Source organism: Asterias rubens, chromosome 2, assembly GCF_902459465.1.
Source record: "Asterias rubens chromosome 2, eAstRub1.3, whole genome shotgun sequence".
NCBI classification, from domain to species: Eukaryota; Metazoa; Echinodermata; class Asteroidea; order Forcipulatida; family Asteriidae; genus Asterias; species Asterias rubens.
The window spans coordinates 5,285,005-5,297,403 of NC_047063.1; the positions used below are offsets into that span (position 1 = coordinate 5,285,005).

A 12,399-nucleotide genomic window follows, 5' to 3' on the forward strand; every position below is an offset into this window, starting at 1 on the left:
ACTTTGTTTAATGAATACAAACAATAGCACAAAATGTTCACATTCAGTCCTTTTTTAGTTAGTATGCTGTAATTTTTTTCAAGCAAAACAGTCAAAACCATAAATAAAAAAATTACAAAATTCATAAAAGCCCAAACAAAGATTCTGGTCTGTCTAAAATGAACATTTTTTTTAAATTTATCAATGCAAGTACATACGTAGTATATTGTGATTATACTGCTGACATGTATACACACTGAACACAGAGTCACTTGTCAATGTCACAAAGTACTAATGATGTCAGTTACATGGGGTGCTAATCAATATTACAGCATAATTAGGGCTGCCACTTTTTTTTTTCAAGGGAGGTTTATTATATTATATTCTGAAAAAGAACAAATGATTGTAAAAAAAATAATCAAATTATCACAAAAAGCTGCTTGGTCTACTCATTTTGATGACTGTTTTGCTGCCAGGTAAGAGTCAGAAAGTCTGACAACAATCAAAAGACTTGTGAAAATCAGGTCTATGTATCTAATGTATCAGATGTGTAAGCGTACATGGACAATGTGAACATCAGCCACCAACTAGCAGTGGCTGTGATGGTTTCTGTGCTTATAAATCCCCTCCATGAACCTGCATATTGCAAAATAAGTACAGCAATGTCAAATACATGTACATGATCATGATCAGGAAACAACTTTGCGTAATATCGCAAGGCAATTTGCAATGCATTGTGGATGATTTGTTTACATGCAAATATCCCCTAAATAAAAGTACAGCATGTATACATGTACATGTCAGCCCACACTGTACACATGTACATGAACGTGATGCTGACCGGTGCATAAGCTTGGGCGATATCGATTTATTTTATTCACGATATATCGCCGCAATATATCGCGATATATATTCGATATAATCGCGATTAATGAAATTTGACATCATCAGTCTTCAAACTCCAAGTGAAAGTTGTAGAAGAGACAGTCATAGCTTAAGAGAGGTGTTCTAATGACCTATTCTTCTGGTTTTACTCCAAACCTATGGGGTGCAAGATGTCTCAGCTAGCAAATACATCGCGATATTTAATCGATATTGCGATATTTAATCGATATTGCGATATATCGCAATTATCGCAATTATCGTGATTCAAATCCATCCGATATCGAAATCGTTTCCAAATTAATATCGCGATATTCGATAATATCGTGATATCGCCCAAGCTTGACGGTGCACACTGTTATGTGTACTGCACTACAGCCATGTGTACAGGACACTACACTTAGAGCAAAGTCCCTGCCTGCTCTATGACATACGTACATGCGAGCTGTAATACATGTACGTCTTGCTCAGTCTGTTGGTCTGTTTTAAGAGCATGCAGTACAAGTACATTGTACGTACATTACATAGACATCTTGCTCAGTCTCTTTTAAGACACGCAATCTTGCTCAGTCTGTATTGAGAGCGTGCAGTCATGCATTCACTTTATGCATGACCTGTTTATGTTTTATGTGGATTTGGTGAAGTAAAATATACCTTAAAGTGCTCTGTATTGCAGTTTGGGAGGTAGAGCTTTCTGCTCTACCAGCCAGCCAACTTCTCTCTTCCAGGATTCCGGTTCGAATCCTGGACTGGCCGCCGTGATGTGTTACTCTTAACAATTGTGTCAATTGTTTTTTTAAATGAACTAAATGTATGCATTACATTATAACTACCATGTGCATGTCCCACCCATTCATGCCAGTCATTAGTCAGGCTGGTCCACCCCCATAGTCTGTCAATAGACCAATATGCCACCCTAGACTGTGTCCGGTGCCTTTAACTAAGCTTGGGCGGTATCACGATATTATCGAATATCGCGATATTAATTTGGAAACGATTTCGATATCGGATGGATTTGGTTTTAATCGAAATATCGATATATATCGCGATATATCGCGATAATCGCGATATATCGCGATATCGATTAAATATCGCGATGTATTTGCTAGCTGAGACATCTTGCACCCCATAGGTTTGGAGTAAAACCAGAAGAATAGGTCATTAGAACACCTCTCTTATGCTATGACTGTCTCTTCTACAACTTTCACTTGGAGTTTGAAGACTGATGATGCCAAATTTAATCAATCGCGATTATATCGAATATCGCGATATATTGTCGGCGATATATCGTGAATAAAGCCCTAAGCCCCAAATACAATACTACCCAGTGTTAATGTGACCTCAGAGTAGAGGTCATAATACAATGATACTAGCTGTAGCAACCTGCTTCCTCACACCATGATGGAGCATGGCCAGATGACATACATGTAAACCTCATCATTCCGTAGCACTCGGGTCTTGTTAAACACAATGCCAAGCATGATGGAGCCAGCTTATTAAAGGGTGGTTCCCTGGGTCGACCCCGGTCTGCCCCGGTACGTTCGAATAGCTTTGACGGGGCTCACCCGGGTCAGCCCCCAGTGCCCTGCTTGTGGAGTGGGTCACTTGGGGGTGACCCGAGGTGCATGCCGTCACCACGAGAGGGCGAGTGTGATCGTTCGATTAGCTCTTGTCAGTGGCTCACCCGAGTGAGCACTGCGGGGTCGACCCAGGGAAGCTAAACGAACGCACCCAAAAGATACAATCATGTGTCTGGAGTAATTTACAATGTAAGATCTTTTAAAGGGACACGTTGCATTTCATAACGAACGGTTACAAACACTTTTTTATTGTTTTCTTGATCACAACATCAAGACAAGCAAAAAAAATTAAATCTTTGTGAAAGTTCACCACTGGACCTTGTCTATTTGAACACGATAAAGTGAGAGCTAAAATGTAGCAATTGAGCACAAGTTCAATATTTTTCACAGTCTGATGTCTTTTTTTAAAATCAAGATGGCCAAAACCACAAGCGAATATTTTACACTGAGGTTTACGTTGGCAAGGAAGAAAGAGGAGGTTGTGCAGATAAGATACCAGTTTAAAATCGAACGATAAACAATTTACCTTAGAGTTAGACACCCTGCATTAGACAAAGGTTCTGTGACAAGGAGTGTTGGTTTCTGTGCCGTGTGATCCAACTGCGTTTAAACTAATCTTTTTTTAGGCCAAATAACAAAAAATACTAGTTGATCGTCAGGTTTTTCCAAAAAGAGGAGGATGAGGGCCTTACTATTTACTATTTTTTTTCAAGATGGCCGATAAGTGTTTCAAATCAAACAGGCCACCAATTCTTCAGTTTGAATCAACCACAAACTTATTTATACCTATTAGTTGCATGAGGACCTGTGTTAACACTAACACTAACAGGGTCGGATAACACTAACAAGATTTGCTGGTAGGCATTCACTAATGTTGTTTTATGAAACATACGGTTACAAGTGTTCGAGAGCATCAAGTTAGATTAGGGAAAAGCGCCAGTCCTTTTGAAAAGATGGATTAAACAAAATTAATAACTTTTTTTCTTTTTCTTTTTACAAAAATCAAAAAATAGCAAATAGTAAAAAAAAAGGATGCGGCCCCCAAAAATGATGCGGGCGGGGATGATCAAATGGTATTTTTTTTTATTTGGCCTTAAGTAAGATTTGAAACTTTGCATGGTGGAAAATACGATATAGAAAGGTTTGCGGTAACACCATGTAATGATAATCTCTAATGAGTTGGGGTGGTTCTAAAAAGAACCGTTGGTAAAAAGTAATCTTTTTTTATCCTCTCCTGTTCAACCTTTTGCGCTTGCACAGATGTATGTGTAATGAAATATAGGAATGAAAGTTGCTTAAAGACACTATTGGTAATTGTCAAAGACCTGTGTTCTCACTTCTAGCTAGAAGAAGTCTTTTAATATTTTAGTGAGAAATTACCTCTTTCTTAAAAACTACATTACTTCAGAGGGAGTCGTTTCCCACAATGTTTAGTACTATCAATTTATCCAATGAGAAAATAAAATTAGCTGTTGCAAACAACTTACCAACCAAATGGACCGAGAGTATATATATATGCAAAAAATAGTTAATGGCTTGACGTTTCGACCCTAGTCTTTCTCGAAGGCCGTTTCGACCCTAGCAGAGTCTTTCTCGAAGGCTAAAGGCCTTCGAGAAAGACTCTGAGCCTTCGAGAAAGACTCTGTTAGGGTCGAAACGTCAGGCCATTAACAATTTATCCAATGCTCAGTACTAAGTCAGTTTTTAAGTTAATACTTGTTTGAGTAACTACCAAACGTGTACTTTCCCTTTAATTATAACTTGTCTTAATTGTTAATGGGGTTCCTGAGTAAAGTGGAGTCTGATATTTGATTTGGATTTAAATGTAACTGTCAATATTGATCCTTGGCTATGAATAACCACCACCAGTTAGTTGGGTACCAGTAAACTGAACCGATTCCTGCACTTCTCCTTGTCAGTTTTGAATGGTTTGGGTACTTTATGTAGGTCACAAATCACAATGTCCGCAATTTTTTTATCTTCAAGTACGCGCTAATCCTCCAATCAGATTGGCAGAATGGAGTGGTGATAAAACCTTTATATAACACCCAAGCAGATCCTTGCCATTTGATTGGAGGATTGTCCGTCACGTGATAGCAAATAAAAGTACCATTGCACGCTGAGTCACTCACCGTGCTTTTTCGTTCCATCCGAAAAGTACCATTGCACGCTGGCAGCGTGCAATGGTACTTTTCGAATGGAACGAAAAAGCTGAGTAAAACATCACTGCGTGCGCGTGTCTTTGGTAACGCAGCAGGTGGTACTGCAAGAAGGCATAGTAAAATTACTAGCATTCGGCTTCTACAGTTGAAATTGTTTGTTTTGAAAGTTGTATCTTTCAATCAAAATGACAAAGATCTACTTGGATGTTATATAAAACAAATAATGAATGTTTTTCATTCGTGCAATGGTGCGAATATGTTCATTCGTTGAAAGCTGGAATGTTCCATTCAACTCGGCTCCGCCTCGTTGAATAGAACATTCCATCTTTCAACTCATGAACATATTCGCACCATTGCACTCATAAACATTCATTATGTGTATAATATTGCACGGCTAATATCACTACCTGCGTCTTGTGTGTGCTATGTCACGTGCCAAGTTTGCTTGAAGATAAATACGTTATCACACGCCCGCTAGTGGAAATACAGAAAATATAGCCCAGAATATCCAACTCGGCCTTCGACCTCGTATATGGGATGCAGAAATGCATTATTTTTCCGTATTCCACTCGCGCTTGTGTGATAACTTACAATGTCCACACAGCATTTTGAAGAAAATGATAATAAAAAACTTTCCTTCAAAACATTACTTGCTGAGGTGCTAGTTTTTGAGAAATAAATAAAACAAGTCACGAAAATAATTCTTGTCACAGTGAGACAAAAATTATTTCAGCATGTAAATGTTACTGGTAAATACGTTTTACACGCTAAAACTGAGACGAAATTTTTTTTTATGTCATTGCTTTACTTATTCCTCAAAAACTACGGCACCTCAGCAAATAATATTTTAAGGAAAGCTTTCTACTATCATTATCTTCAGACTGTGTAAGTTTAAAGTATCTATGGACATTGTGTTATGTGTACAAAAAGTACCCAAACCATTTAGGGCAAATCTTACTCACTTTATCAGTTGACTGTCTGGCCCGAACAAGTGCATCTTTTTGGACAATGCCGGTTAAAAACAATGCATACAGTTAAACTGTCTGCAAGTAGGGGCCCACTTTCATGGCAAAGCTTACAAAAAACTACCTTGTGGCATAGAAATGTGTGCTTTCAGATGCATGAGAACTTGGCTTTCCATGCCTGATGCCTTTCTCGGACTCGAACATTGGGGTGAAAATTACCCTTTTTCTTGAAAACTATAACATACATGTACTTCAACAGCTCTTTGTATAGTGTTCTTTATAAGTTTTTATGAATATTAATTTTGGTTTTACCCATAAACACTGATGTGTGCTAGTACTGTATCGGTAAATCACCTGGGCATATTACATGGTGCGATTTGAACCCAAGACCTTTGCAATTCTAGAGCAGTGTCTTACAAATTACTAGACCACCGCGATTGCTTGTAGCTAGAGGCAGTTCAAATCCTATTTTTAGCAGCGGGTACCGCAACAGTTTAAAAGGTGAAAATTTGCATCGCCGGGATAAAGAAAATTTATTGTGGAGTAACAGACAAATCCATTAAGCTCCGCCCCATTGCATATTGACCAATCACAACCCATTGCACAACCAAAAGTCCAACACCGTGAAGTCCAACATGCGTTCGCAGCAGAGTCGTGCAGCATGACTTTGGAGAGGCTCACGTGTTCCTGTCACACGTGCGCTGTGGGCGGAGCCTAATGGATCAGTGTAATACCCCTGCCTTTAAGACCATGAAAATGGCCACTATTATTAAGAACACCACAAGAAGGAAGACAAGGCATAGACAATGCAATAATCACCAAATTACCTGGTTTTCCTCCATGGATGTGCGGAATTGATCCTTCAGTACTTGCATCCTTGTAGCCTCCTCTTTCCTCGCTGCTCTCTCTTTCTTCAACTCCGGACTCCAGAATGTCTTAATACTGTTCATACTGGAGGCTAACTTAGTCTCCTTGGCCTCAAGTTCTTGCTTGAGAGAGGCATTCTCAAGCTGGTATTCTCTTAGTTGGGTGTGTACATCAAGGAGCATGGCCTCTCGGGGTGGGCGCATGTCCTCTGGGTGGTGGTGCGTGGAATTGGAGTTATTGGATGCGAGATGTTCCCCCTGGGACTCAGCACCGTCCGACCCTGTGAGTGGGGAGCCCTGGAATCCCTGACTTGATCCAAGACTACTGGAACGGCTGAGGAAAGTACAAATCAAAGAATGATATCAAATCCTTGATTCAAGACTACTGGAATGGCTGAGGAAAGTACATAATTATCAAAGAATGATATTAAATCCTTGATTCAAGACTACTGGAATGGCGGACGAAAATACGAACCAAAGAATGATATCAAATCCTTGATTCAAGACTACTGGAATGGCTGAGGAAAGTACAAATCAAAGAATGATATAGACACAAAACTGTACATTGTAATCTGGGGCCAATTTTGTAGCGCTGCTGAATGATTACCAAACTTTTGGTGCTAACTATAGCACAACAATTTGCTTTTAAAAGCGTAAGCGTGTTTCATAAGTTATCAAGAACATTAGGTGCCCAGCTTGCATGTTCACTATGAATTTAGTATTGTTACCATTAATTCATTTACATACATTTAGCACCAGAAAGTACCTTTTTGTGTGCTTTCAGTTTAGCGCAGATAACTTAGTATACGGAAAAGAAACTCGCTCAGTTAACACAAACACAGCCTTTAACACTTCGACGACCAATTAAGCTCAAATTTTCACAGGTTTGTTATCTTATGAAATATGTTGAGATACACGAAGTGAGAAGACTGTCTTTGACAGTCAATAGTGTTCAGTGTCTTTAACTTTGACATCTTTCTGTGAATGGAAGTTGTAGGTCAATCTTGCAGCCATTCACAGATGCAATGCGCGTTTTTGTACAAGCCGCTTGTGGCCGCTATGGTCTCCAAGTCTAAAGGGTTTTAAGCAGTGCTATGAAGTTGAGCAACTTATGCAGATTGACTGCTGAGTTATCAATGCACACTCTTCATTCATTATGACCAAAAGTTTGATAGTGCGTCGAGGCCGGGCAGTGACCTATACGTGTAGTCGACACCAGACTGTGGGTGCGAATCCGAGTCTTGCGTCCTTAAAACCAAAGACACTTAAAATACCAAAATACATGGCCTCCTTTGAATGAATAGACCTTGTCGCAAATACTCGATTCACACACGTTAGGTGTGGAATGAGGTGCATGCTGGTCTAGCTAGCGACAGACCGAAAGGCACCTTGAACAACAGTACTTGCACAATTGGTGATACCAGGAGTGCGTTTTGGCGACCCCATACAAAAACTGTTTCTGACGTCATAACCAATACGGTAACCGAGCTCACAACTCGGTTATCGTTCAGTCTGAACAGCAGAACCAGCGACCAACAACTGAAACAGTTTTGGGTTGGGGTCGCCAAAACGCACTCTTAGTACATATGCACGTTAGGCCTGGAATGAGATGCATGCTGGTCTAGCTAGCGATCAAGCTTGATCACTAGATAGACCAGCATGCACCTCATTCTACAAATAGCGCTTGCACAGTAATTGTATTTGCAAAAAGTTCTATATGAAGGGTCCCATAGTACCTAATAAGAGGAGGCCTGGGACTCTCCACAGTACTGCTTACTGGTAAAGTAGGGTGCGTAAATAGTACTATTATTTATTAGGAGTAGGCCTATTTTATTATATAGCCCGCCTAAGAAGTGGCGAATCCCTACCTTCAATTCATATTTTTGCAATAGAGGGGTCCAACTTGCCTGGTACCCCAACAAAATTGATAACTTTCCGTATGGCGCCACCACTTTTTCACAATTTTTTTTTCAAAAAGGGATATCTCATTTGAGAGGGGAAAAGTTTCCGTATGGCGCCACCACTTCTTCATTCGATATGAAATAATATAGTATCTAATTTACCTCACTGAGATATCCCTTTTTGTAAAAATGAGTGAAAAAGTGGTGGCGCCACACGGAAAGTTATCCTTGAGAGGTACTACTACTAAATTATGTATTAGGCCTACTCATACTATATTATTATTTCATATCAAATTAAAAAGTGGTGGACTATGCGGAAACTTTTCCGCAAAAGTACTGGGTAGCCCCAAACGCCAATGGACAAAAATATAAAAACAAAATTAAATTCATTCTAAAAAGTATAGTTTTAGCACTGTTGTTATTTCCTTCCTCCGTTGATGTACACATCATTTCTAAACTAGACCATGGAGGTAGAAAATACATGAACAGACCACACATGCCAACACGATGAGTCGTTCGACCCACACTGTATCCAACATGATCCAACATACTATACTGTACCTTGGGGTCGGTGAATTCCGAGGTGACAGCGAGTTGGACTTGCCACTCGCCCCGCTTGACACCGGGGAGGCTCTCCCCTGCACTGGGCTACCTATCCCCTCTCCAATGTACATGGGTCCGGCATTATAGGCAGCATTTAACGACTGAACAGTCTCCATTGGTAGTGAAGTCATGGAAGAGCTCACGTCCGGGCGAGAGGAACGCATACGAGCTGAACGCGACGGCGAACGTGTCCCCGATCCCGACGCTGAGCTACTGCGGCTTGAACTCCCGGTAGCTTCCCCACGATCACCCGCTCCACCGTGGTCGTGCGGTAGCGGTGATTGTCGCGGGCTGTACATTGTTTTTTGCCCAGTGTTGACACCAAAAGGGGTCGGTGTTTTCTACTTTACGGTTGGCTGGTCACCTCCATGGTCATACATGGCTCAGCTGCGGTGTCGACACGCCGTTACAGAGAGAAAACAACAAAAAGCTGTCCTAATCCTGGCTTGTGTCCTCCGCCGCCTGCATAACACATATCATAGCAGCAGCAGCACGCGCAATGAATGAATTGCATTCTCTAAATAATAATCCAATATGGCCGGCCCGTGTGCTCATTTTTTTTCTTCTCCAATGTGATGGTGCGACCTCATCGATATGCAAAACAAAAAAATTATTATAATAAAAAACCTATCTCCTTGGACTTGGTGGGTGGGCGTCAAGTGCCGCTAAAACCTGCTCCAAGGCATCCAACTATGGCTTACCTAGCTCATAGTTGGGAACAACTCTTTTTGAGAAAGTAATTATTTATCAATGAAACTAATAATAACTAACAAAATAGAAAGTTTTTACAAACCACAAAATAATAACAAAACTGATATAAGTTTTCGCCTGTCGAGCTCATGAGTGAGTGACCTCCCCCACCCCGCGGGCAAAACAAACAATCTGAATGCAACAAAATAAATAGATAATAGGGGGAAACAAAATTGACGAAATTTTCGATGGACAATAATCACGATTTGTGTCCTGTACTAATTCGTCACCGCCATACTGATGAAAACAAATTATTCAGGACTAAAGAAAAGAGAGTGAATTTCAATTTCCTTTCAACAAACTGAGGTAGAGACGGCGCGCATGCAGTGTGTTTAGCCATACCTTGCTTCCCTTAACCCAGGTGTATATGGGAATCTGCAATAGCAGATACAATACTGGTGGGGAAATGAAGCAGTAGGGGTTGATACATAGTTCAGGAGTTGAGAAAGTAAGAACTTGAATTTTGTTTTACATGATCGTTTTACAACTATGAAAACTGTCACTCGGATTCGACACTGAACTGTCCATTATGGGTGCGTTCGTTTAGCTTCCCATGGTCGACCCCGGTGTGTGGAGGTTTTTTTTTCCAGGACGAACGTGGGTAATTATCTATATCTGCACGTTCGTCCTGGAAAAAAAACCCACACACACCGGGGTCGACCCAGGGAAGCTAAACGAACGCACCCTATGCATGCTATGATGATTGTGAGAGCGGTTCTTGGATAGCGCCCTCTCGTGGGGAAAATTGCTACAATTTATTTATCGAACTTAAACGAGTGATACAATTTTGCGAGCTATCAAGTAATTTTTTATTTTATTTTTTGTGACTCTGGTTCAAGTCAAACAGTGTAATAAATAAAAGACCAAGCTACGTTTAGTGAGGTAACAGCGGGGTAGGCCTACCAATGTCACCTTTGGCCATAACATTCTCCAACGACAATAGACCTTATGCATTGACGTCATCCAGCGGCCATCTTAGTGGAAAAATGCTGACGAAACAATCGAAACGCACAGATTTGTACGCGCGGCGCAGAAGATTGGCCAATGAACAACCTCCTTTTGACCTCTAGGTGAGGGCGCCCTACTGGAATGACGTCATGTGCATAAGGTCTATTGCACCACCTGCAGCACTCAATCGTTTCTTAGATTCAAATGTTTTGGGTTGATCATTATTATTCTTTGGAAGGAACTCGTATCTTCTTTATTAAATTATAGCGTGACTAAAAGAAACTTACAATTATTAGTTCAATCTCAAAAACCAACTTGCAGTAATCATCTAATGCCAATTCAAACTGCTTCATTATTTACGGAATATCTAAAATATTAAAATATTATGCGGTTACTTTATTAGTGACCCTCTGAATCGACTGTGAAACCCTTATTAACAGATCTCAAAAAACAAACATCAGTATTAAATGGCTAAACTTAATACTGACGACTTTTGACGGTGAGATGTCGTACCGAGGTGAGTCGAGTAATGATTCTATTTTTAAAGATTTTGGAATATCCATTTACGGCACCGTTTATAAGGGAATGGCTTTTGTAACTTGTTGTGTCATGAAACTGAGCACTCAATCGTTTCTTAGATTCAAATGTTTTGGGTTGATCATTATTATTCTTTGGAAGGAACTCGTATCTTCTTTATTAAATTATAGCGTGACTAAAAGAAACTTACAATTATTAGTTCAATCTCAAAAACCACTTGCAGTAATCATCTAATGCCAATTCAAACTGCTTCATCATTTACGGAATATCTAAAATATTAAAATATTATGCGGTTACTTTATTAGTGACCCTCTGAATCGACTGTGAAACCCTTATTAACAGATCTCAAAAAACAAACATCAGTATTAAATGGCTAAACTTAATACTGACGACTTTTGACGGTGAGATGTCGTACCGAGGTGAGTCGAGTAATGATTCTATCTTTAAAGATTTTGGAATATCCAATTATGGCACCATTTATACGGGAATGGCTTTTGTAACTTGTTGTGTCATGAAACTGAGCAATGGAGTTTGTGTTATACACTTAACTACTAAACTTCGAAAATCTGAATTACAAACTGCACCTCTAATACTAAAACCCGTCAAGGGCGCGGCGTGTTTTTTTGCAAGTTAATTAAAGCGAATTAAAGTAACATTGCAGAATTGGTAAGAAAAAAACTCAGTCAAGGCGCGGCGTGTTTTTTTGCAAGTTAATTAAAGCGAATTAAAGGAACATTGCAGAATTGGTAAGAAAAAAACTCAGCCTAAGATCACAAATTTACATAAAACTCACACGGTCTAATGATGATGATAGTAGAAAATATCCCTCGAAATATTTTTGTTTGAAATGTCACATTGTGATGGGAATTTAAAAAAAGCTCATTAATTTGGAGTTTAACGCTCAGTGAACGTTTTGTTACAACATTGTTGGATCGATGTCTTTCAAATAATGTGTAATCGGTTTTTGACTATTTTCTCGTGATGACCCAGATGGTCCATCGATCTCAAACTTCCACAGATTTTTCAGTTTATGTACATAAAGTGCAAATCACTGCCAGCAAGTGCCTTGTTTCGCTCGGCCCCAGCCGCCAGTCTATCCAGGGATGGGCTAATCGCTTGCACAGATTCTTGTTCAGGAAGTACGTCATGTGTGCAGTGCATAGAATATGGTGCAGCGTGAGTGTGATGCATGATGGGACTGCGCATTATTAAACCAATGACAGTGC

The 12,399-nt window shown here is 39.9% G+C and overlaps 1 protein-coding gene across 1 annotated transcript in view; it reads right to left on the bottom strand.

The window, feature by feature from the left end:
* Positions 1 to 9,386, bottom strand: part of LOC117307149 (ELKS/Rab6-interacting/CAST family member 1-like) — a 100,869-nt gene extending 91,483 nt beyond the window's left edge. The window contains exons 1-2 of the mRNA XM_033791817.1: positions 8,897 to 9,386; positions 6,396 to 6,768 (exon numbers count right to left, since the gene is read on the bottom strand). Coding sequence (XP_033647708.1) covers positions 6,396 to 6,768; positions 8,897 to 9,237 — 714 coding nt within the window. The 5' untranslated portion in view covers positions 9,238 to 9,386. The remainder of the gene's footprint in view (positions 1 to 6,395; positions 6,769 to 8,896) is intronic.
* Positions 9,387 to 12,399: the final 3,013 nt, after the last annotated feature.